The sequence below is a fragment of the Hippopotamus amphibius genome, chromosome 9 (assembly GCF_030028045.1).
Source record: "Hippopotamus amphibius kiboko isolate mHipAmp2 chromosome 9, mHipAmp2.hap2, whole genome shotgun sequence".
NCBI classification, from domain to species: Eukaryota; Metazoa; Chordata; class Mammalia; order Artiodactyla; family Hippopotamidae; genus Hippopotamus; species Hippopotamus amphibius.
Window position 1 is genome coordinate 45,872,893 of NC_080194.1, and position 27,287 is coordinate 45,900,179.

The window sequence follows — 27,287 nt, forward strand, 5'->3', positions numbered from 1 at the left end:
GAGCAACTAACATGAAGATCAGTTTGGCGAAACTTAAAGAATGGAGAAGAGTAAATTGTACAGAAGTAGATAGGAGGTAGACTCTGTAGGTGTTTTAGCTATTTCAATGATTTTGTTCTTAATCATAAAAGCAAGGTGAAGACATTGAAGAATTTTGAATACAAGAGTGACACAAATAGATTTGCTTTATAAAAATCAGTTCAGCAGTAGTGTGGGGTTTAGATTTGAGAGGGGTGGGGGGAAAAAGTAGAACATAAGGATATTAATGCCATAATTCCATTGAGAGATGGTGGTAGCATTACCTAGGCTGGCAAGACAAGTACAAGTGTCAGTGTTGGAACCCTGAAGTAAGTGGTTAATTTTGTCTACTTAATAATGGAAATATGTTTATTTCATTATTCATGCAAGTCACCTGGTCACCTGGATATGTTCTCGTTTTGGAATTATGTAGGCTTGAACTGAATTGTTTGAATGTTTTGGAGGCCTGTAACAATGACTATGATTTGGAAAGATAATTCACATATTGTCTATATTGACCTAGCTCTTCCTAGAGATGTTTATGATACAATTTGACTCAGTCATAATTCTCTACATGTCTACTGTGCTAGCAAAGTGCTAGCCCCTGCTGGACTTAAAAAAGATAACTAAGGCATTGTTCATGCCTTCAAAGTTAAATGACTTAGCAATCTAGACAGGACGATATTAGAGATAGTACGAACACAAATGACTGCAGTATAAGAGATGTAGAAACCAAGCTTTATTGGGGTTCTAAAAAAAGCAAAGAGGACACTCTACTGAAGGATTGGGGATAATTTCAGAAGAGATATGGCATGAAGATGAACTTGGAAGCATGTGACAATTTTGACTCATGGAAGAGGGGTTGGGGAAAATCTGTTTTGTAAACCATATTTAATCTGGGAGGATATTTACATAGATAATCTGAGGATAGTAGATTTATAGAGGTTAGATTATCTTTAAAAAACAAATTCTCAATGAAATATTTCCATTTGATTTGCTAATTAGGCCACACTGTTCACTTTTTAAAAAAAGACTATTTTTTAGAGTAGTTTTAGCTTTACAGTAAAATTGAGAGGAAGGTACAGAGATTTCCCATATACCACTGCCCCTACACATGCATAGCATTCTACATTATCAACATCACTCACTAAAATGATGAGTGACCAAGCATGAATGTACATTGACATGTCATAATCACCAAGTCCATAGTTTACCTTAGATTCACTTTTGTTATTGTACATTATATGGATTTGGGCAAATATATATTGACGTATAAATCATTATAGTATCATATAGAATATTTTCACTGCTCTGAAGATCCACTGTGCTCCTCCACCTATTCATCTGTCCCAACTCCCAGCAACCACTGATCTTTTTATTGTCTTTTTGCCTTTTCCAGAATGTCATATAGTTGGATCATATAGTATATAGCCTTTTCATATTGGCTTGTTTCACTTAGAAACACGTTATCTAAGATTTCTCCATATCTTGTCATGGTTTGGTAAGTCATTTCTTTAATAATATTCCATTGTCTGAATGTACCAGTTTGTTTATTCATTCACCTACTGAAGGATATCTTGCTTGCTTCCATGTGTAAATTTTTCCATGAATATATGTTTTCAACTCCTTTGGGTAACTACCAAGCAAGTGTGATTGCTGACTAGATTGTATTGTAAGAATTTGTTCAGTAGTGTCAAGAAGCAGCCAAACTGTCTTCCAAAGAGGCTGTACCATTTTTATTTCCACCAGCAATGATTGAGAGCTCCTGTTGCTCCCCATCCTCACTAACAGCACAGTCACTGTTCTGAATTTTAACCATTCTAATAGGTTTGTAGTGGTACCTCACTGTGTTTTAATTTGCATTTCCCTGATGACATATGATGTGGACCATTTTTCATATGTTTATTTTCCTTTGTATATCTTCTTTGTGAGGTGTATATTAAGGTCTTAGGCCAATTTTTCTTAAATTTTATTTATTTATTTATTATTTTTGGGGGGGTACACCAAGTTCAATCATCTGTTTTTATACACATATCCCCATATTCCCTCCCTCCCTTGACTCCCCCCCCCCCATCCCAGTCCTCTAAGGCATCTTCCATCCTCGAGCTGAACTCCCTTTGTTATACAACAACTTCCCACTGGCTATCTCTTTTACAGTTGGTAGTATATATATGTCTGTGCTACTCTCTCGCTTCGTGTCAGCTACCCCTTCACCCCACGCCCCCTCCCAAACCTCGAGTTCTCCAGTCCATTCTCTGCATCTGCGTCCTTGTTCTTGTCACTGAGTTCATCAGTACCATTTTTAGATTCCGTATATGTGAGTTAGCATACAATATTTGTCCTTCTCTTTCTGACTTACTCCACTCTGTATGACAGATTGTAGTTCTATCCACCTCATTACATATAGCTCCATCTCATCCCTTTTTATAGCTGAGTAATATTCCATTGTATGTATATGCCACATCTTCTGTATCCATTCATTTGTTGATGGGCATTTTGGTTGCTTCCATGTCCTGGCTATTGTAAATAGTGCTGCAATAAACATTATGATACATGTTTCTTTTGGGATTATGGTTTTCTCTGGGTATATGCCCAGGAGTGGGATTACTGGATCATATGGTAGTTCTATTTGTAGTTTTTTAAGGAACCTCCAAATTGTTTTCCGTAGTGGCTGTACCAACTTACATTCCCACCAACAGTGCAGGAGAGTTCCCTTTTCTCCACACCCTCTCCAACATTTGTTGTTTCCAGATTTTGTGATGATGGCCATTCTGATGGGTGTGAGGTGATACCTCATTGTGGCTTTGACTTGCATTTCTCTGATGATTAGTGATGTTGAGCATCTTTTCATGTGTTTGTTGGCCATCTGTATGCCTTCTTTGGAGAAGTGTCTATTTAGGTCTTCCGCCCATTTGTGGATTGGGTTATTTGCTTTTTTGGTATTAAGCTGCATGAGCTGCTTGTATATTTTGGAGATTAATCCTTTGTCTGTTGTTTCATAGGCAACTACTTTTTTCCCATTCTGAGGGTTGCCTTTTAGTCTTGTTTATGGTTTCTTTTGCTGTGCAAAAGCTTTTAAGTTTCATGAGGTCCCATTTGTTTATTCTTGATTTTATTTCCATGATTCTAGGAGGTGGGTCCAAAAGGATCTTGCTTTGATGGATGTCATAGAGTGTTCTGCCTATGTTTTCCTCTAGGAGTTTTATAGTGTCTGGCCTTACATGTAGGTCTTTAATCCATTTGGAGTTTATTTTTGTGTATGGTGTTAGGAAGTGTTCTAATTTCATTCTTTGACATGTTGCTGTCCAATTTTCCCAGCACCACTTATTGAAGAGGCTGTCTTTTTTCCACTGTATATTCGTGCCTCCTTTGTCAAAGATAAGGTGCCCATATGTGTTTGGGCTTACCTCTGAGTTCTCTATTCTATCCCATTGGTCTTCCTTCATATTTTTGTGCCAGTACACTGTCTTGATCACTATGGCCTTGTAGTATAGTTTGAAGTCAGGAAGCCTGATTCCACCATCTCCATTTTTCCTTCTCAAGATTGCTTTGGCTATTCGGGGTCTTTTGCATTTCCATACAAATCATAAGATTTCTTGCTCTAGTTCTGTGAAAAATGCCATTGGTAATTTGATCAGGATTGCATTGAATCTGTAAATTGCTTTGGGTAGTACAGTCATTTTCACAATGTTGATTCTTCCAATCCAGGAACATGGTATGTCCCTCCATCTGTTTGTGTCGTCTTTGATTTCTTTCATCAATGTCTTAAAGTTTTCTGCATACAGATCTTTTGCCTCCTTAGGCAGGTTTATTCCTAGGTATTTTATTCTTTTGGTTGCAATGGTGAATGGGAGAGTTTCCTTAATTTCTCTTTCTGCTCTTCTGTTGTTAGTGTATAGGAATGCAAGAGATTTCTGTGCATTAGTTTTGTATCCTGCTACTTTACTAAACTCATCAATTAGTGCGAGCAGTTTTCTGGTAGAGTCTTTAGGGTTTTCTATGTATAATATCATGTCATCTGCAAAGAGTGACAATTTGACTTCTTCTTTTCCAATTTGTATTCCTTTTATTTCTTTTTCTTCTCTGATTGCTGTGGCTAAAACTTCCAAAACTATGTTGAATAATAATGGTGAGAGTGGGCACCCTTGTCTTGTTCCTGTTCTTAGAGGGAATTCTTTCAGTTTTTCCCCATTTAGAACGATGTTGGCTTTTGGTTTCTTTTATTTATGGCTTTTATTATGTTGAGGTAATTTCCTTCTATGTCCATTTTCTGAAGAGCTTTTATCATAAATGGATGTTGAACTTTGTAAAAAGCTTTTTCTGCATCTATTGAGATGATCACATGGATTTTATCCTTCAATTTGTTGATATGATGTATCACGTTGACTGATTTGCGTATATTGAAGAATCCTTGCATCCCAGGGATAAACCCCACTTGATCATGGTGTATGATTTTTTTAATGTGCTGTTGCAGTCTGTTAGCTAGTATTTTGTTGAGGATTTTTGCATCTATATTCATCAGTGATATTGGTCTGTAGTTTTCTTTATTTGTGACATCTTTGCCTGGTTTTGGTATCAGGGTGATGGTGGCCTCGTAGAATGAGGTTGGGAGTGCTCCGCCTTCTGCAATATTTTGGAAGAGTTTGAGAAGGATAGGTGTTAGCTCTTCTTGAAATGTTTGATAGAATTCGCCCGTGAACCCATCTGGTCCTGGGCTTTTGTGTGTTGGGAGATTTTTAATCACTGCCTCAATTTCTGTACTTGTGATTGGTCTGTTCATGGTTTCTATTTCTTCCTGGTTCAGTCTTGGAAGATTGTATTTTTCTAAGATTTTATCCATTTCTTCCAGGTTATCCAATTGATTGGCATATAGTTGCTTGTAGTAGTCTCTCATGATCTTTTGTATTTCTGAGGTGTCCGTTGTTACTTCTCCTTTTTCATTTCTAATTCTGTTGATTTGCATCTTCTCCCTTTTTTTCTTGATGAGTCTTGCTAATGGTTTATCAATTTTGTTAATCTTCTCAAAGAACCAGCTTTTAGTTTTATTAATTTTTGCTGTGGCTTCCTTCCTTTCTTTTTCATTTATTTCTGCTCTGATCTTTATGATTTCTTTCCTTCTGCTCACTTTGGGGTTTCTTTGTTCTTCTTTTTCTAATTGTTTGAGGTGTAAGGTTAGGTTGTTCATTCGATCATTTTCTTGTTTCTTAAGGTAGGACTGTATTGCTATAACCTTCCCTCTTAGAACTGCTTTTGCTGCATCCCATAGGTTTTGGGTTGTTGTGTTTTCATTGTGGTTTGTTTCTAGATTTTTTTGATTTCCTCTTTGATTTCTTTAGTGATTTCTTAGTTGTTTAAGAGTGAATTGTTTAGCCTACATGTGGTTGTATTTTTTGCAGTTTTTTTCCTGTAATTGATATCTAGTCTCATGGTGTTGTGGTCTGAGAAGATGCTTGATATGATTTCAGTTTTCTCGAATTTGCTGAGGTTTGATTTGTGACCCAAGGTGTGATCTATCCTGGAAAATGTTCCATGTACACTTGAGAAGAAAGTGTATTCTGTCGTTTTTGGATGGAATGTCCTATAAATATCAATGAAGTCGAGATTGTCTAATGTGTCATTTAAAGCTTGTGTGTCTTTATTTATTTTTTGTTTGGATGATCTGTCCATGGATGTAAGTGGGGTGTTCAAGACTCCCACTATTATTGTGTTCCTGTCGATGTCCCCTTTTATAGCTGTTAGCATATGCCTTATGTACTGAGGTGCTCCTATGTTGGGGGCATAGATATTTACCATTGTGATATGTTCTTCTTGAATGGATCCCTTGATCATTATGTAGTGTCCTTCCTTGTCTCTTGTAATAGTCTTTACTTTCAAGTCTAATTTGTCTGATATGAGTATTGCTACTCCAGGTTTCTTTTGACTTCCATTTGCATGGAATATCTTTTTCCATCCCCTTGCTTTCAGTCTATATGTATCCCTTGGTCTGAAGTGGGTTTCTTGTAGGCAGCATATAGAAGGGTCTTGTTTTTGTATCCATTCTGCCAGTCTGTGTCTTTTGGTTGGAGCATTTAATCCATTCACATTTAAAGTGATTATTGACATGTGTGTTCCAATTACCATTTTCTGAATTGTTTTGGGTTTGTATTTGTAGGTGTTTTCCTTTTCTTGTGTGTCCTACTTAGAGAAGTTCCTTTAGCACTTGTTGTAAGGCTGGTTTGGTGGTGCTGAATTCTCTGAACTTTTGCTTGTCTGGAAAGCTTTTGATTTCTCTGGCAAATCTGAATGAGATTCTTGCTGGGTAGAGTATTCTTGGCTGTAGGTTTCTCTCTTTCAGGACTTTCAGTATATCCTGCCATTCCCTTCTGGCCTGCAGAGTTTCTGTAGAAAGGTCAGCTGTTATCCTTATGGGTTTTCCCTTATATGTTATTTGTTGCTTTTCTCTTGCTGCTTTTAATATTTTTTCTTTGTGTTTAATTGTCATTAGTTTGATTAATATGTGTTAGGCCAATTTTTAAATTGGATTGTTTGTCTCCTATTGTAGAGTTATTTAAGTATCTTACACAATAGTCCTTTATAAGATATGCTTCTGCAAATATTTTTTCCCAGTCTGTGACTTGTCTTCTAATTCTCTTGACATTATCTTCCTCAGAGTAGAAAATTTTAATTTTAATAAAGTCCAGTGTATCAAGTCTTTCTTTCATAGATTGTGTCTTTGGTGGTGTTATCATAAAAAGCAACACCATACCCAAGGTCATCTAGTGTTTCTCTTATGTTATTTTCTAGGAGTTTTATATTTTTCTATTTTACATTTAGGTATACACTCTGTTTTTAATTAATATTTGTGACAGGTGTAAGAGCTGTGTCTAGATTCATTTTTTTTTGCATGTGGATGTCCAGTTGTTCCAGCACAATTTGTTGAAGAGACTATGCTCCACTGTATTGCCTTTGCTCCTTTGTCAAAGATCGGTTGACTATATTTATGGGGTCTATTTCTGAGCTCTCTATTCTGTTTCACAGATGTATTTGTCCGTTCTTTTACTGATACCATATTGTCCTGATTACTGTAGCTTTATAGTAACTCTTTAAGCCATTCACTTTTGTGACATAACATGATTTAGCACTTATTACGTATTTACTGAAAATACAGCAGACATTCACCATTCTTTGGGGAAATATTTAAAGTTATGATAAATCAGTAATCTCTGAAAAACTTTTCTTAAAAAAATAGACTCTTAATAATTACTTTATAAGCAGTAAATGGATGGATTCTAGGTAGAGAAATAACTCTGAGTATAAATACAGATGGTGGGAGGTACAGAAAGTATGCAAAGAACATTGACTTATTCATTTTGATTGAAGGATGGAATAAATTAGGATGATAGTGGTGGATAAAGGTAGGATATTAGAACCATATTATTGAAGGTCTTACAGGACAGTCTACTGTATAGCAGAAAGAAATTTTCAGTTGCCACATCTAACTTGAGGATTTACAACAGAATTTTGACCAGAAAAAAAAATATGTATGTATATATAATTTGCTAATATATCTCAATATTTAATAACCCTTGTGATAAACAACCTAAGGCCTGGCAATATTGTTTTTCACATAATTGAGATTCTTGGGCAGGAACTAGAATTTGCATTAATAGATCTCCTGAGAGTTTTACCAGAAGAAGAGCTTTCTTTGTTAGGCAGTCATTTGGAATCAATTTCACCTCATTTGGGAGTAGTTCCCAAGCTAAATCACTGTTCTATTTATATCCATGACCTCTTTTTTCAGTGTGCTGTATCAGCTGAGCACTGTAGAGACATCCTTGAAAGAAGTAGTATTTGGGTCAGAAATATCAATCAAAGTGAGTGTATATTAGGCAGATTTTTTTAAAGAACAAGGGATCTTTTTGACGTAGCTTTATCAGTACGTCTTTAGTTAAACTTGTTTCCATTAGAATTGATATACCATTATGCACAGTGAATAAGCTTGGGTCTATTTAATTGTGCTCAACAAACTTCGGATCATTGAATATCTACTGTGCCAGATGATTCTCAGCATTTGGGGTGTGTGTGCAGGGATGGAGAGAGGGTGACTGGGAGTTCTAATCTAAAGTTCTGAAAAATAAGGAAATGTCTGGAGAAGTTTATTTCCCCTAAGATTAGGGCAAAATTCAGAGAAATGTTGTATGGGAATGGCTGGAGTTCAGGGTAGGACTGCTTTTCTCCATTCTGATGGCTTATTGTCACTTTAAAAAAAAAGTGAATATCTGGGTGGATTTTGTATATTTTTAATTCACATCATACACCAGAAGTCTTCAAACTTTGAGAATCATAAAATTCATCTGGAAGCACGTGAGAATGCAGATAGCTTGCTCTCATACCTAGATTTTGATGTAATAGATCTAGGTGTCGGGCCTAGAGATCTAATTTTTAATAAATACTATCTAGTTGATTCTAGGTGGTCCTGAATTTTGCATTCAAAAAGCTTGCTTAGCAGACAATTTCAACCCTAATGTAGAAATTGGAAAAATATAAAACATGTAATAAATCTCTATTGCGCACCTTGATACTGTGCTAGGGTCCAGGTATATAAAGTTAAATAAATATCTAGTAGAGGGAGAGTATAAACACGTACATATACAAAGTACATACATACATATACAAATACACATACACCCCAACATGATATACTGTAATATAGAATTATGTTCATCAAATATGTGTGTAAAAAAGTCCCAGACCCAGAAGTAGGGAAAGTAAACAAAAAAAATTGAGGGCTCAGTCTTGAGATAGACTTTGCCTGGTTTTCAGTTTTGTTTGACATGTGCCCTAAAAGAGCTGTGTACTCAGTGAGGTGGAAATAGTTTTTCTTCTATTTTTGAGACTTCTTTCAAAATAATGGGTGCATCTACGAGGTTTTCAGGGCCTTTAAAAAGAATAAATAAACCTAGTTTCAATCCATTCTCTGAATTAAGATCTCTGAGGATGAGCCGGTTGTGAATTTAAAGCTACATTGGGGAAAATATCTACCCACATGTAAAGATAACAGTGGGCTTTAGGGGCACATGACCTTTTGTTTTCAGGGCTGTTTTCTCTGAAGTATCAGTCTAGGTTAATGACAGTGCCAATCAAGGACTTTCAATTCCTTGAATGATGAGGGGTAACACCAAAGAAAGTTGTAAGTATTATGAGGTTATTTTATGACTCATCACAACTTAGTTCTTATTACTCATAACTCCACAAGGAGGACAAATACAGAGCTCAATCCTTTGCAATATTAATCTTATTAATATTTCAAAATTATTTCCAGGATATCAACCTTTAGCATCATGAAATAGGTTTCTGTAATGGAGATGCTATTATAATATTAAATGACTACAGGATTATTTACAAAGCCTAAAAGAATAGGTTAATAATAATTTTGGCTTTTAATAATAACATTTTCTAGGAGGGGAATAAAAATGTTCAGGCAATTCTCAATATAGTGTCTGACTAAAATGAATATTCATTGCCAGCTTCAAAGTTGGTAGAGGCTGTTTCTTGCCCCCTGTGGAAGGTAGAGCCTCTTCTTGCTCAGTTTTGGTTACTCTTCAGTCTAGTCACAGCAAATGGGACTAAGGATGCACATTTTCTTGTGGTTGGGGTGGCAGGGCTGTACTAATATCCAGGCTACCCCATCCTCTCAGCCAGTCTGGGATGCCTTCGTGTTCTCCGGCACTTATGGTACCAGTGAACAACCTGCTTTCAGGAAGGAGGCCTCCCACCATGCACTATTCATGTTGGCAGGAATACCCTACAGAGTTCTGGCTCACAGTGGGGTTGAGGTATCACAAAATAGCTGGTGTGGGGGTTGGCTAAAAAGGTGACAACTGAGGAGGGTGTCATCTTCTCAATGACAGCAGAAGAGATGAGGAAAGTAAAGAAAGTCATGGATGAAAAGCAGGAAAAGAGGTGAGAATACTGGAGAAGGAAAAAGTGAAGGAAGTAGAGGAGATGAAGTATCCATGGAGAGAGAAGAGGAGGTGGTGAAGGAAAATTAAGTGGTAGAGATGAAGGAGGAGACAAGGCCCTGACCCCTGAATGTGATATCTGCAAAGACTTTCTTGAATCTGGAGTTAGGGAGAGTTGAATGTTCAGGCTGACAGGGTCTTTCTCCAGCTGGAGCCCAAGTTTGCGCAAATGCAGTGGTACTTGGGTGAGGGTACAAGATTCATGAACCAAAATATACCCACCTCTGGGATATCACCTTTTGGAACAAGCCACATCCAACAGTCATGCTTAAGGGCCACAATGTAGATTTGCTGAGGTTCATATTAATTAGAAATAAAGGAGTTCAGATAAGCCAGGGCAATCTACAACTTCAAGGTTATCTTTTGAGCAAACTCCTACTGCAGAAACAAGGTGATCATTAAAGAAGGTGAGATCAGATCTTCTGGACAAGTGGCATTTCTTTCTACTCCAAACATATGGTCAGGAGTCCTTCATCTGCAGAAGCAGGATATCACCTGTAGCTTTTTCATCTGGTTCTCAGGCCACAGCCTCTCAGGATCTGACAAGATTGTTCTTATTAAAGGGGAAATGTAGCCCAACTCCTACAATACTACCTACTATGTGTAGGGAAATTAGGCTGCATTCAGAAGGGCAGCCCAGGGACACACTCAAGGCTATTTGGATACTAGTGTGGTTAACTCTTACCTCTGGAAATTATCCCTTCTCTAGAGATATTTTTTATTACCTTCCACTGATTGTTAGACCTGTGCTTGTCCAACAGTGATGTATATGTGCTGGCCTTTCTGCATCTTGGCTCCTCTAGACTGCCAGTGCTCTCAGCTTCAAGAATGTAGCCTTTATGGCCATTGCCATCACTTTGTTTAAGCCAAGAAAATGATGCTAAAGCCTGCACTGCTTTTATCCACATTGCTTGAAACTTCGTTTTTGCCAGGGCCTTCCTATTTGCTTTTGATACAGGTACTCATGAGTCATATTTGTATATCTTCAAGAAACACAGCCTCAACAACAATGAAAAGCTGGGTGCATGCTTGCTGTCTATGGCAAGTTGTTCATCTTCAAGTAGGTCCAATGGATGTTCCATAACCCTATCACCTCTGCTTGGCCACTGCCACCTGGGTTTTCATATTTTCACCCACCCTGCTGAGTATCTGGAAAAACAGGAATATAAACAGCAGGGACCTGCTAAGCATGTATGACATAAAGGGGGAAATGTAAGAGGTCTCTAAATTTACCCAAGTATACAGCTTTTCCTGGTCTTCTATTACTTATAAGTTTTCATGAAGGCCTGTGCTCTATCTTTTCTGGAAAGCCTTTTGGAAAATCTATGTCCAGACCACCAACAATCCCATTGTCTGGTTTCTAGTCAACAAGGACCTCCAGAACTGTTTTGTGGACTCAGGTTTCCTGCTAATCATTGGGAAACTCCTCTACCGTACCCCTCTCCCTGTCACTCAGGAACTGTGCCTAATATAAGACAGGTGATTGGGCTGGCAGGTGTGTCCCAGTCCTCATAGCAAATACAATTATGGTATCCTTTCTGAAAATCAAGTGTTCTTAGCCACAATGAGCCCACGAAGAATGTGGCACATTTGCCAGCCCCCTTTCACTGGCCTCATCATGCCAAGTGCTCTGTGAAAAGGGGAAAAAGAAGACATTTTTCATCTTTGGGCTTACATCTTATTCCAACACCTCTCTTCTCTCTCCTTCCCACCTCCATTTCTGTTTTTAAAGACTCTAGAGGCCAAAACCAGAAAGCACAACAGTTAGAAAAGCAGACTTTCTAACTTGCTTCTCCTCTTGATTATATCTAAATGAAGAGAGGGAGGCTGCCCAGTAGGATAGACTGTCAGAGTTCTCTGACTCTCTGCTATCATGCCCTCTCCCCAAACTCCTTTTCACAAGTTCTAGAAAGTTCCAAGAAAGATAGTCCCAGGACTGAGGTGGTCATTATTTCCATGGGACAGAGATTATTGATTTCCCAATTGTGTGCAGTGTTCTTGTAAGCTAATCCTAGCCTCAGTACCACCATCACCCTCCTTCACAACACATACAACACAACACATATCTTTCCTCTCTACTGTGCCCAAATTTCCAAGAAATTTCCCAGATATTTCTTGAACATTAACCTGGAGGGGAGGGAGAAGAAAACGTGGGGATGAGATTCTATTAGAAAGTATAAATAATTTTAAATAATTAATCAAACACTAAAATAAATAAAAGGGGTGAATGCATAACTCTAAGTTTATTTATATCACCTTTATTTCTGGAATAATGTGGGCAGTTTGATTATCAAGTGTTGAGAAGATATACTGAGATAGGTGAATTCTTTAATGTTTGATAAAAGCAGGTGTAATAATATGTGAGACAACAGTTGTCACGTAATATTTTTAGTATTTAAGCCTCCTTTTTTATGTTCAGAGAACATTTTTCTGACATTTGCACAAGCACTATCTTTTCCAACTCCAAGTTTAGTTTAGTCATCTTTATTTTTATCTAATGTCATTTAAGAACAGGTTGGAGATACTGAAAATAAGTGAGATGCACTATTTTAGATGGTGCCTATTAAAAAACCACTGAGACAATTATAAAGGAATTTTGATCATAGTCAACATTTTGGACAGTTTTTTTGTAGTATGTTTATAATGTCTACTTGTTTAACTTTGATTTAACTCAAGGAAATAGCCTCAAGAGCAATTTAATTGATATATAATGCTTTCACTTTCCCTGCACTTTGTGAAGCAAAGTTGACCTTATTTTGAAGGGAATCCACTAAAATTTCCACATGTATTCAATTCTTCTAAACGTGTATAGACTTGCCTTAGATGAAGGGAGAGGAGAGAAAAATAGAGCTTCAATGGAAAGCTGCATTACTAAGGTGTTTCATCCAAGATTTTTAGGTTAAGCTACTGAATATATCTTCAAGGAAAGAAAAACATCACAGGGATGTATTACTTGTACTTTATAGAAATCTAGCTATTTGAAAATTTATAAGCAATTACATATTCATTTATGTTCTCATTAATACTATTCACCAAATATTTCTGACCCTCCTCTGGGCAGAAGATTGGTTGCATTTTCCCATGTCCTTTATGTTAAACATGGTCGTGTGACTTGCTTCAGTGAATGAATCATGAGAAAAAGCTATATACATCATATCTGGGAGAAAGCTTTAAGAGCTAGTGTACAATCAGAACCTCTTTTCTTCTGACATGGCAACCAGTTTCAAATGAGTAGTTTCTATTAGCATTGTCCCTGGAGTGAAGAGATGTGGCACAATGTTTCTCTCCTCTAGCCCAATCCCTTAACCCTCATGAATATGCAACATGAATCAGAAACAAACCTTTGTTATTTTAGGGCCTTAAGATTTGGAGGTTGTATTGTTAATGCAGCATAATCTAGCCTGCCATGATGACAACAACATCTTTTAGATTTTTTTTTCTTTATGTTGAAAATTTAAGAATAATTGTGAGAATTTCACATCTTAATATATAGTTTTTTTAATGTCTATTTTTTACCTAGTTCTTGATCCTATTATTTCTGATAGCTAGTCTGGTTTTAACTATTTGGAAACTAAGCATTATGAAATCTTACATGATCATGTATGGATTTTAATGTGAATTTCTTATATTTATGTTGTATACCTCATTAGATTTCTTTCTTAGATCATTTGGTAACATATTAGTTCATCTTCTCCATATTGTTACATTATACATACCTAAGGAGAAAGAACAACATATAACTAATTTTTATATAATCCTGTGGCACAAATTCTAGAAATACACATTTAGTGGAATTCAATAAATTTTTACTGAAATGAGAATGAATATAATACTGATGAGCAGTTTGATGATGATAGAGACTCCAAGAAGAGATCGTGCTCCAGGATCATGCATGTTTAGAGTGACTAGAGAGCAATTCAATTTACACAAATAATTTACTGCCTATGTTTGAAAATCAGAAGTTAGTTTCAAATTACATAACAGCATTCTAAATTTTTTTAATTGTATAGAAATACAAAAGTATGAGATGAATCTGAGGGTTAGCAAAGACACTGTGTTTTCAGGGGGAAATGGTAAATGGCCACATTTTAGACTTTTGCTATTTGCTGGTTTTCTTCCTAAGTGAGAGTTCTTTAGTGGAAGTATATTTTAGTCTTTAGAATAAAACTTTTGCTGACTCACATTGCATCATCTTTCTGTTCTTACCATACAATTTTAATTTCTATTTTCTGGCATCAGATAACAGATCTTGAAGTGAAGATTTAGAACTTCATGATAGGTCTGAGGGTATTTGAATAATTTTTGATGCATATTTCCTGATAAGATTCTGATAATCAAGTGATAATTTTGGCATCTCTAGTTTCATGAGATTCATAAGTGCTGTCATCACATTCCCTAAATTTGTGCTCACAGAATTTAATGCAGTAAAGCTTTTTAATATTAAAGTGTTAGGATGCATTCATATGAAATTTAATTATTGCTATTAAATCTCAACTAATATAATATTTTGTAATTCTTGTTATATATATGATAGGAGCATCTCCAGTAATTTAAAGGCAATTTTTTTCCTACCCAGATCTATATGGCACAGAAGTCTACATGGTGCTCATAAAATAAATGAGGCAAAGCAGCCAATGACTAGAATAACTATTATGGTAATCATAGTTAAATATAGCTGATTAATTTATTCATTTGGTAGATATCTATTAAATAGCTATATTTAAGACACTATGATGAGCACTTTGGGTACAGACATTAAAAAGACATGATCCCATTCTTAAAGAGCTCACTTTGTAGTTGGGGATACATATTGGTTATACATTGATCCATGTTGATTACAACCTGTGATGAAAGCTATAGTATAGAGGTGTGGACAGTGTTGTTGAAACAGAAGAGAAGAAAAGATTAGTTTTACTACTAAGAACTAATGGAAGGACCATAAAGTGATTCACAGGAAAGGTGATATTGTAATTGGACATTTACTACAATATTTCATCACTTTGCTGTAATTAATATATTAGCACTATTGAGGATTTAATCACCATATCTACCTTGGATAATTAGAAAACTTTCCCCTAGAAATGAGCTGTGCCTAACTTTTATACCATGTTCTATGCTTTGGAATTTTGGGAGTTTTAACCCTGGGTAAATATTTAAAATATTTAACAATCACAATAGCCATTCAGAATTGATGTTGACATTAGAATTACAACAGAGTCCAGAAAGACCCTTGACAGTGCCTTTTTTAACTCTTCAATTGTAGGATTATGGATGGCTCTCTGTGCATCAATTTCTTATCTCTCAAATATAAGAAATGCTAGTTTCTTCCATTTAGGATATTTGTGAGGATTAAATGAGATAATGCATGTAAAGCAGCTGATGCAAGTAATGGTAGAGAGTATGAATTCAAGAAGTGTTAGGTGTTATAATTATTAAGAATAAATAAGAATAGACTAGACAACAAATTATAGACATATCAAAAAGTGTGACACCTGAAACTAATACAACATTGTAAGTCAACTATACTTCAATTAAAAAATAAAAACAAACACTAAAAAAAGTGTGAAGTAATTGGGAAAATTGCAAAAAATTACTTTCCAGTGAAGGTCTACTTGAAGGTTTGAAGGAGATGGGAGAGTGTCTTTGTAAAAAGTCATTATTTGCAAAGTTTCCAGGCAAAATAGTGACAATTCTATTTTTGTGGGGGATAATTATTTTATATTCTAGTTGTTTCTGGTTTCAGTGATCATCTTTTGTGATAATGTTGTTGAACAAACAGCTCTGGCATGAGATGTTGTTATTTAACTCTGCCTGTTTGCAAACTCTGCTGTGATTTTACTCAATTGTCTAATTGCTTAATTTATTGATGTTCTGCTGATATGTTTTCCAGCAACATTTGTGATTGCAGATAACTATTTCTATTATGGCTCATTATCATATATTTGCATTTGATTTGTCTGATTGCTGCAGGTGGAAACAATAGGCGATGCATACTGTGTTGCTGCAGGGCTCCACAGAAAAAGCCTCTGCCATGCTAAACCCATTGCTCTGATGGCCCTGAAGATGATGGAACTTTCAGAAGAGGTGCTAACACCTGACGGAAGACCAATTCAGGTAAGCCTCTCAATAATTTTTTTTGAGTAGTAATGCACATTTAACTGAAGAAGGCAAGAAATTCCCTTTTGAATTCTATTTACTATAATTTACAGATAGATAAGCCAGTTGCTCAAGAAGGAGGGATTACTAGAGATAACTCATAAACCCAGGAAAAAAACAAACAGAATATGACCCAAAATAGGAAAAGGTGTGTGGAAGACAGATTACCATGGGGGATAAAAGAGCTAAAGGATTAAACCAAGGAAGGAACCTACTGTCAGTGACCAATTCACCAACACCAAGCAAGGGTGACAGTGAGAATCAGTTGAGACATAATCCAAAGAGCAAGAAGTAGGAAGCAAGAAATTGGAGGATGTGGACAACTTCCTATGGATAGTGTACAGGTGTTCTTATGAAGCCTTCGGCCTCAGGATTACGTCTGAAATTTTTTTTAATGTGTCAGAGCTTGACGGTTGGAGCACAAGACAGGAAACATCAAAAACTGTGGAAAATGTAGCTCTTGGTTTGTTGTACTCTTTTTGGTACTGATAGCTGTCTGCATTCTGGGATCTACCTCTGAGAATGGATGAGGTCACCTAGCTATATTTCTGCAACCACCTGCTAGATCCCAGAGATGTTTTTACTATGAATAAACCAAAAATCTTGTATTTGGCAAAGTAACCTTGAATTCAAGGCAAACTTTTTATAACATTGTCTCTGTCTTATGAATTAGTTTTATAAAATCAGAAGAGGAAATGTCAAAGATTTAGTAAGAATGCAGAAAGAGAATTCAAAATAATATAATTGCCTTAATATTTTTAGCTTTATTATTAATTTATATTATTTGCAAAGTTTGGAATTGTCTTTTGACATCTTAATTTGGTTTTGAATTGGCTTCTAACTTGTTACCATGGGAATGTTTCTAAACTTATTGAAAGAATCTTTCATTAAACATCCAGGAAGTGATTCTTAGTAAATACAGTCCTCCATTAATAAGACTGGGATTTAACAATCATTAAAACATCTTTTCATTTTAAAATTACCCTTATTTGTACCAAATATAGCAAATTAAGACTAATTTGTTTGCAAAATATCTGGTCTCAAAAAACTTGACCTGATAATTTATATAATTATAATTGATCCTATAGGCTTTTCACTTTGCTGAAACTTTTATAGTCTCAGACTGAACTTTTAAAAGACCTCTCAGGGCTAGGAAAGTCATGTCAAGGGCTTATCACAGATTTTGCCTAACAATCCTAGGTGAATCCCTCTCTTTTTAAGATCCCCAAAATACCTTGAGCTTTGTGTACCCATTAGTGAGTGCCTGTCCTAATTTATCTGATAAAGCTGCTGGGAACCTAAGAGTTTACAATCTCTGGATGGAGCAGATAGAGAAAAAAAATAAATGTTTCAATCCTGCTTACATAGGTATAATATGCCAAATTACTGTAAATCATAATTAGTTTGAGGGGAAGGTTTTCCAACTATATTCACCAGTTCACTCAGTCTTATGTAACTATTTTTGTTAACCATGTATGAAGCCATCAGGTTCCTCATTAGGAGTCTTTAATTTCTTACCCAGTTCAGCCTTATGATCTGAAAGTCAGAAAATTCCATTTATGCAAAAGTCCTTTTTATAAATCTTCGTGAAGAGGAAGCATTTTTGCAAAGGCATCAGAATAAAACCAAAACTGTGTATAATGACAGAAGACTTAAGAAGGCATGTTTAAAATCTGATTAAAATGCAATTGACAAAGAAACTTTGTTACTGCTGTGACATACAAGACTTTAAGATAATAACTAGAATTATGACTAATAACATTTTACCAGGTCATATCAGAATTTTAGGAACTTCATATAATTTCTAGGATATCTATATTAGTAACATTTACCATAGAATATAACCTAAGAAGATTTATTACTCATTTGACAGTACTTCACATGTAATTTAATATATCAAATATCTCTCTTTGGGATGTTTTGGGGCCCTTTGAAGCATCCCCAAATTAGCTAGAAGTCAAAAGGACTTCATTAGAGTTTGATTTAGGAAGTTTGTCAAAAAAAAAATTAAAAAGAGTTTAGAACACTTAGTCAGATAGGATCACAGGTCACTATGATACAATAGTTATTCACTTAGCGAAAGTAACAATAAAAATTTCAAAGGCACATACAGAACAGATCACTTAAAAGGTAAAGAAACTTGAAATTTGTTATCAAAGGCAGTTCAACATTTTAAGAAATCTTGTCCTCTTGAGAGAGAAAAGCCAAATTCAAGTTTTGCACCCACTTACTTTTAAAATTCATTTATTCAATTAAATTTATTTTGACCTTAGACAATCCTGACCATGAACAAAACTCTTTTCTTGGGGTCCACTTTCCACAAACCTTTCCTCACTTTCTGTATCCATCACTTTATTTTCCCTTTCAGAAACAGCCACCTGTAGGTCAGAACCTACTTCCTTTTCCCTTAATAAAATGCAATCCCATTCTTCATACCTTCTTTACTGAAAACACACATCCTACTTTCCTACTGTATACTGAAATGTTTCCTTTATTATTTATATTAGCTTTAATTACATGCTTAATTTAGAATCCTCAGCTTTTAAAACCTTACTTTCCTGTGAAAACTAAGAAGTAAGCAATTATGAACTGTCATTTACATTAGCATTCTATAGATTGGTGAACATAAATACCAGTGATATTTTCTAAAAACATTTTTCTTTCTTTAGAGAACATGGCATGAAATATATTCATTAATAGTCCTAAATACCTTTTGTTTCCCTGTAAAAGGAAGCCAATGTTCAGTAATTAATATTTCAGTATCTTATTTTATTTGGGAATGACCTAGCTATTCAATAATCTTCCATCACTTAATTTAGCACAACTCTAGAATATCAAGTTATCAGAATCTGGAGAGACTATTTTTGATAGACATTCCTAGAACATAATTATTCTTAATAGAGTTTATCTAATGGCTCTTATTTCATTTACATTTTTTCTTTAAAAGTTTCTTCACATCAAGTTACTTTCCTTGTTGACAAGTTTGTAACAGATATAACAAGATTTTATTCAGCTTGTATTAACCTAAGCACAATAAAACTATTATACTTAATATTGATGACTCTAAAGGCATGTCTATATTAATTAGATCAACAAACAAACAATAATACCAGGTGTTAATTTAATACTATTTCCAGTTCACGTGAACCTGAAATTAATTCTGGCCAGTTACCTTCTGTATATTTTTTTTTTTTGAGAATTTATATAAGCACCTAATTTCCTTTAATCCAATTAAGTAGAGTGCACTTACAAATTAATTTTGATAATACCACCCAAAGATAAAAAAGAAAGATAATGTACACATAAGCATACAGACACAACAAGAGATCTCATAGTTTCATTTTCTAAACTTAGTCATAAAACAGATATCACAATATAAAACTCACTAGTTGTAAATAACAGCTGGAATAAGTTAAATTTTAAAATGAATTTTTTTCCATTCCCCTCCCTCCCTTTGTTTCCTCAGTCTCAGGAATTTAGAGATGATCTAGATAGATAAATGATCCTAAGAACTCTGGTCTTAAGGCACAGGGAGAGAAAATCAGGTTCTCCTAGTAGGACTTATTCCCTCAGGGTGAGAATTCAGAAGACTTTTTTTTTTCCCCTTCAAGCTAGTTTCCCTTTCAAGCTAGCTGTCTGTACTGGTTGGGAATTAAACAGGGATTAACCTTTGACTGGTGTTGTGTACTTAATTGGCGCAAAAAGTGTCATAATTTTTGTAGATACCCCCTTTTCTTTTTAATGGTTTTGAAAAGTTGGTCTGATATAATTTCAAGTAATTAATTGTTGGTTTCTTGCACAGAAGTTATTCTATCATTTCCTCTTTTAGAAGGTTCTAGGTACCAATCAAAGTAACCATTCCACTCATTCTGTTTAATCTTATAGCTGTTTTTTTCTAATGGTGCATGCAAAAATATTAATTTTGGAATATCAGAAGAACCTCAATTTGGCCATTTTAGTTGAGACCTCCTTTAGTGTAATTTCCCCAATTAAGTAGGTACTTGCAAGTATGAGTTTTGTACATACATAAACTTGGCTGGAGTGTTAGTCAGAGGCTGGCTTTCTGATACCCCTTGTTTCTGTGAGGGAATAGAGAGGCTCTATTTCCCATTGTAAAGTTGAATTTGTCAGGGATAAAATTTATTAGTGAATCTGTGTGGTGGGCCAGTGTGCTGCTTGTGAACTTAACTCCTCTAGGTGTCACCCCAGAGTCATTTCAGCCCTCCTATGTGCCTCAGTTTCTCCCTTCAGTGGTCTAAGACCACTGCAGGTGCTCAAATCACTGAATGGCCAATTCTTATCCACAACCCTTGGATGAGCAAGTGTTTTAATTAATGAATGGGGTTTCCCTATGGGACCACTGCACAGTATGAAGCTCTTGCCTCCACCACTCCCGTAAATTTCTCAGTTGCCTGAGAAAGCCATAACCAGCTGGGAGGAGTTGTGTCCCTTTACTTCAGAGCAAAGCTCTCATGTAATATCTTTACTTTTATCCCGACAAATTCTATTAAAGCAGCCAAATTGAGGAAAAGCATCAGATCAGCCTCTTACCTAACCACTCAGCACAGACCACTCAGTCTCCTACAACTGAGCAAACCCTAGTATCTTTCAATCAACACCACTCCCCGCTGCCACCCCATTGCCAGTATTTTTCACCTGGATGGATATTCCCCAGTATCTATCAACCAAGCCTGCCCTGCCCCTGGTATCTTTCAACTGGGTGGGTATTTCCCTGGTCTCTTTCAATCAGCTCTCCCCCAGTATCTTTCACCTGCATGGGTATTTCCTGGTATCTTTCAATGGAGCACCCTCAGTATCTTTCAACTGAGAAGAGACAGGCAACTGCTATAAAACTCGGGATCATCAACCAATATGGGAGATTGGAGAACCAGGAGAGACTTACCCAAATTCATCTGGACTCTCTGAGGAGGCAGATGGGTGCAAGGGGCCTCCGCTGGTACCAAGGTTCCAGTTCCTTGTAGAGTTTAGGCAAAGGAGAGAAGTCCAGTCTGGGTCCCTTCATGGTCACCATAAAATTGTCAACTTAAAAAAAATGCACAATGTGAGGGTTGCAAGTTGTTTTATTTGGGGCAAAATGAGGACTGCAGCCCAGGAGACAGCATTTCAGATAACTCTGAGAAACTGCTCTAAAGAGGTAGGGGGAAAGGTCCATATAAATGTAATTTTGGTAAAGGGGGAGTACATGCAATTGAGCACATATTTTTTTGCAGAAGTTTTCTGCTAGTCACAAGGAGAAGTCATCACCAAGAAGGATTTTAGTGCTTTTCTAGATATGAGGAGATAAAAGAATTGGGCTTATAAAATCAGCTCCTGAAAATATCTATCTGAAGACCTGTTCTGCCAGTTTTCCAGGGCATAGAGTGTCTTATTTCAGCTCTCCACCCTGAACTCCTTTCAGGGGGTGTGGAAAATCAGCAGCTGAAGCAGCACCTGATTTAATCCTTGTTGAGGTAGTTGGCAAGTGCCAATGGCAAGTGCCAGTTTGTTGTTGATAGTAGAGAAACAAGCTGCATTGAGGTCTGACTAGAGAATGTTGATTAAACGTATGTTAGAAAGACAAGTAGCATTTTCATTATTTAAGAGTTTGAAGAAGTTTGAGTTAATGTGTACAATATCTAAGTTTTACTTTTGGACCTCAGTTTAAAAAAAACATTTTGTTGAATATCATTAATAGGCATACAAATTCAAATTCCCTTTATTAATTCAAAGAATAGTGCATTTTTATAATGAGGCAATTATAGAGTGATTATAAAATAGAGTTAAAAACAATGTGTAATTATGCCTTAATACTAATGTGGTTAGCAATCTCAATTGTAAATCAGGGGAATATTAGGAATTTCTTCTAACTGCCTAGCCCAAAGGCAGGAATGCTAATTTACAATTTATGTGTACTGTAATACATTAAATTTTAGCTTCTCAAGCTTCAATTTGGTCTTCTAATGAGCTTATAGGATTTTTTGAGATGATGAAATAATTATTCTGTAATTAATTTTTAAATAGTTATTTACAAAGAAAACCTGATATTGTTATTTTAATATTTGGAGGGATTTGCTCTTTGCAAATATTGCAATAGTTAATTAACCCCATGAGATTAGAGCCCAAGATTGTATTTATAAAGAAGAAAAACTAATTTTTTGATAACCTGATTAATTCTCTGTTTCTTTGATAATTGTTTTTATTTATAAAATTATAATTAATACTTTTCATCTTGAAGTGTGTATACTCATTTGAAATATGCTACCTCTAGAACTTATATCTAAGGAGAAAAACCTAAGGGGTCAGAAAGAACTACAGAGACATTATATGAACTCATTATTAAGATACTGAACTCAGTTACCCTCATTTCTCATTTATCCAATAGACACATATAAGTTTACTTTTCATCTCGTAGATAATGCATATAATGGCAATTTTAGTAAATCATTGTTTATTGTAGCAATAATATGCAAAAATACTATATAATACTACTGGTAAAATTCATGGCCAAATATGTTTTTAATAGATTTGTACTGTATAGTGAATTTATTTGGATACTAGAAATGTTTGTGTTTTTAAAAAAACAATATGTGTAAAGTACTTTTTCTCTAAAAGTTTACCAGTAAATAAGATTATAACAGATTCTCTTCTGTAGTTTGCCTCTGTTTAATTATCAGAGCTTGAGTCTCATATACTCTCTTCAGATCTAAATTCTAACTCACAAATACCTCAATTGATTATGAAAATCATTTGTTAAACCCATCCACTTAATACTTAATGTTGATTATAGCAGTATATAGTTTTTTTTAATTTCCACTTAACTGACAAATTTTTTATATTGCTTTTATTTATATCCTTGTATATATCAGCTATATTTAATTTGAACTCTTTGCTTGATAAATTCATCCTCTAGAGCTCCTGTAGTCCATTACACTGTCCTTTCACTTACTATTTAGTGATGTTACTCGTCTCCTGTCTGCCTATCTATTATTATTTTTTTGTTTGAGTTCTGGAGATTGTGTATAAAAAATTATAGAAATAACTTTAGACCCAGAATGATGTTACCCTCTTCTAGGGAAATTTTATGTGTGCTTCTGGTGGGGAGGATTGCTATGAGCTCTGGCAATCAGGAATCAGATGACTTAACACTGAACTTGTCCCTGTTGTCAAAAGCACTGCTCAGTTTCTCAACCTCTCAGTCACTTCTGAGGTCAGAAGATGCCATATGGAAAAGCACTCTCAAAGTTAGTGCTCACCTCTCCTCAGATTCATCTTCCCCTTTCTTTTTCACATTGTCTTGTGAGCTGACCTACAGAGGGTTTTGTTCAAATTATACAATCTGCTCTTACTGAAACCAAGCAGGGACCTATGTAACCAATCAGGATCCTATGAGGCCTTCCCAGGACAGACCCCTCCCCCATGGCCTCTGCTTTAGCTCCTCTCTGAAGTACCTAGGTAACAGTATCTTATGCACATTTCCTGAGTTGTAACTACATTACAGTAGTTAATGTCTTCCATTTAATGGAAATGGAAGACATGAACTACTTGACAACCATGAGCACATAGCCCCCAGGCCTACTGGAGATTAAGGACAGATAATTTAAACCTGTGGCACTGCCCTGTTACCTCACAGTCAGTCAGAGAATTGTGCATGAGCTGATCACATATCCTGTGACTCCTCTCCCTCACCTGCCCTTTAAAAGTGCTTCCCTGAAACCCATCTGTGAATGTAGGTGTTGTGAGCACCTAGCTGCCCTGGACCCCTTACTTGGTGCCCTGTGATGAAGCTGCATTTTCCTTCACCACAGCCCAGTGTCAGAGATGGACTACTGCATGCAGGCAAGTGAACCCAAGTTTGGTTTGCAACACCTACAGGCCCTTCCCAGGTACAGAACACCCCCTCCTTACCCGCCCCAGCCCCTGCCACCCCCTGCCTCTTTTTTATAGAAAACCTTTAGTCTCCTGGGCTTTCCCTGAGTTCTAAAGAGCAAATTTAGTCTGAGAAGTGACAAAAGTCAGAAACAAAGGAAAACAATCAGGTAAGACAAAATGATAGTTTAGCCATCAAAGTCAAGGACCTTTAGTTCCTCCTCAAGGGCTATTGATAATATGTTGAGACATATTCTTGAGTTGTTTTGCAGATACTAAAACCCCCAGTAGCTGGAAGAAATTAAGTGCATGCTGACCACCAGCATGTAGACCCCAGACTTGTTGGAGCCAGAAAACTGATAATTCAGATTCCTGAAATATCATCCTGTTACCTCAACATCGGCTAATCAAAGAATTATGCATAAGCTGATCACATACCTCAGGACCTCACAAAGTCCTTTAAAACCGTGCCGCAGAAGTCATTGACGAGTTTGTGTCTTTTATTTTTTTATGAGTTTTATCTTACTAAGTAGATTCATTCTCACTAACCTACATTGACGCCTATTTTCAACCCAAGTCACAGATGAAATCATCTTTAAACAGAAAAGACAAAAATATGTTAACTGCATTGAAACTAGCTACTGCAGAATATTGATCAATCAATATTGATCAATTGAAATACTAAACCATAGGCCAGGCAGTCACTGTACAAAGTGCTTTCCATGTAATAACTCTTTTCAATTTCACAATAATTCTATGAATTATATTATTTTCATTTTAACAAGTGAAGAAAAGAATTAAGAAAACAAAACCTCAGAGCTCCTAAGTTCACTCTATATAGACTTATTAAATAAATACATGTTAAATCTCATGTTGTCAAACTTTTCCTATTGCTTTGAATATTCCATTATCTAATAAGTTAGACTTTTCATGGCTTTAGTCTTCAAGAACATTTAAATTTATGTTAGGTGTCCTCTTTAAGAGAATGGAAATAAGTAATCTATTTTTAAAATATTCATTCAAAATGATTAATTTTTTTAAATTAGAAAGTAAGAGAGATATATTCAATTATGTGTGTGTAGGAGAGGAATGGATGTTATTCCATCATTACTTTGAAAATTGCAATCACCAGGCAAACCGAGTAGGGGCATACATTAGCTATCTTACTCCATTGTTTTTTCTCCCTTTATTTTCTCTTTGTTTATTGTTTATTGTGGATTGTAATGCAAAAGCTACATATTTTTAAATATCATATTTACATTTCATCATAGAGTAGTCTGAATTTAATGATTGTCTTATATTCTAATAAATTATTTTTAGGTATTGAACAATACATGCTTTAATAGGCAGAGCACCCTTAATGCCTTTCCACCAAGGCATAAGGTGTAATGATTTAATAGGTGTAATGATTTAATACACAATGTTACATATGTAATGTGTATGTAAATAAATTTCATTGCTAGTTTACTTTAGCTTTTATCTTTATCATGACTGTTTCCAATATGATATCATCACTTATATTACCACTTATATAATATGTAAGTCTAAATTTAGACTTCTAATCATATTTTTTAGTCTATGAAAAAATACTTTATCAGACACACATTACTGAAAGCTATGGTCTTACTGAAGAGTTTTTTATGTTATTTGCCAGACAAATTTTCCGAGCAGATCTTTTTTAAAGGCATTTGCATATTTTTGCTACATTAAAAAAAAAGTAATAATAAGATAGTGAAATGAAAAACAAAGCAAGCAATGGGGAAAAAGTTGATATGCAAGAAACTGTGAATGTAAAATACAAACTTGCTCCATTTAATTTTGTGCAGCAGTCCTTTTACTTCCACATTTTCAGAAGAGAAATGCATTCTTTATTGGGCATGTATTTAAATATTTTATAAAGTTATTCCCTTAAATAATATCACTGCAGTGTAAATACTACTAAAGAAGTTAAAATCTGGACTCCCCTCATGATGCAGTGGTTAAGAATCCCCCTGCCAGTGCGGGGGACATGGGTTCAATCCCTGATCCTGGAAGATCCCACATGCTGTGGAGCAACTAAGCCTATGCACCACAACTACTGAGCCTGCTCTCTAGAACCCATGAGCCACAACTACTGAGCCTGTGTGCTGCAACTACTGAAGCTCATGTGCCTAGAGCCCATGCTCCACAACAAGAGAAACCACTGCAGTGAGAAGCCTGTGCACTACAACGAAGAGTAGCCTCCGCTCGCCACAACTAGAGAAACCCTGTGTGCAGCAACAAAGACCCAACACAGCCAATAAATAAATAAATAAATAAATAAATAAATAAATAAATTTATATTAAAAAAGGAAGTTATAATCTATTTCATTTATTTTAGTCTGTCTCCAGGAAAGTCCCTCCCAGGAATACTGGTACAACAGCATAAGAAGAGGCTAAAAAGTTATATTAGTAAAAGCATTCATTTTTGTTTGACTTTTGCATGGTGAGTGTCAACTGAAAAAAAAAAGCACAACCTAAAATTTGAAAATTATGTTTTATTTGGTAGACTCTGAGCACTCAAGCCTGGAAGGCAGCCTCTCAGATAGATCTGAGGGACTGCTTTGAAGAGGTAAGGGAGGAGCCAAGATACATAGGAGTTTTGCAAGAAAAACCAAGTAATAGGAACATCAAAAGATTAATGTTAAGGAAAATCAGACTCCTCAAGTTCATGAATTTAGCACTTTTCTATGTATGGGCAGATGCAAGAGTCTGGACGTATTGAAGTCATTCCTTCAATATATACCTTAACTATCTAGTGCCAGTTTTTTATGAAAAAACCTGAGTTTTTTCTCATCCTGAGTCCCCTCAGGGTACACTGTTGGGGGCCGCTGCAGTGGCTGACAGCTTGGTGGTGGGCCTGTTTGTTTCTATCCTGTTTTCCCCCAGGGCTCTCCATGGAGTGGGGAGGGCGGGGAGGGTGGGGAATGGGGAGGTGGGGTGGAGCTCTGGCTTAACATTCTCTGCTTATATGGCAGGTGACATTCTTAGTCCACTGGAGCTTGTAGAAATGTGAAACCTCCAAGCAGTTAAGTAGCTCATGTTTTTATTATCCGAGGTTTTTTTTTCAGATCTTTATTGGAATATAATTGCTTTACACTGTTGTGCCAGTTTCTGCTGTACAACAAAGTGAATCAGCTGTATTTATACATATATCCCCATATCCCCTCCCTCTTGAGCCTCTCTCCTAGCCTCCCTATCCCAGCCCTATAGGTCATCACCAATCAT

At 35.8% G+C, this 27,287-nt stretch overlaps 1 protein-coding gene across 2 annotated transcripts in view; it reads left to right on the forward strand.

The window, feature by feature from the left end:
• Positions 1–27,287, forward strand: part of GUCY1A2 (guanylate cyclase 1 soluble subunit alpha 2) — a 375,283-nt gene that overhangs the window by 239,615 nt on the left and 108,381 nt on the right. For both annotated transcript variants that reach the window (XM_057749769.1, XM_057749770.1), the window contains exon 6: positions 15,990–16,133. In XM_057749769.1, the coding sequence (XP_057605752.1) occupies positions 15,990–16,133 (144 nt within the window). The remainder of the gene's footprint in view (positions 1–15,989; positions 16,134–27,287) is intronic.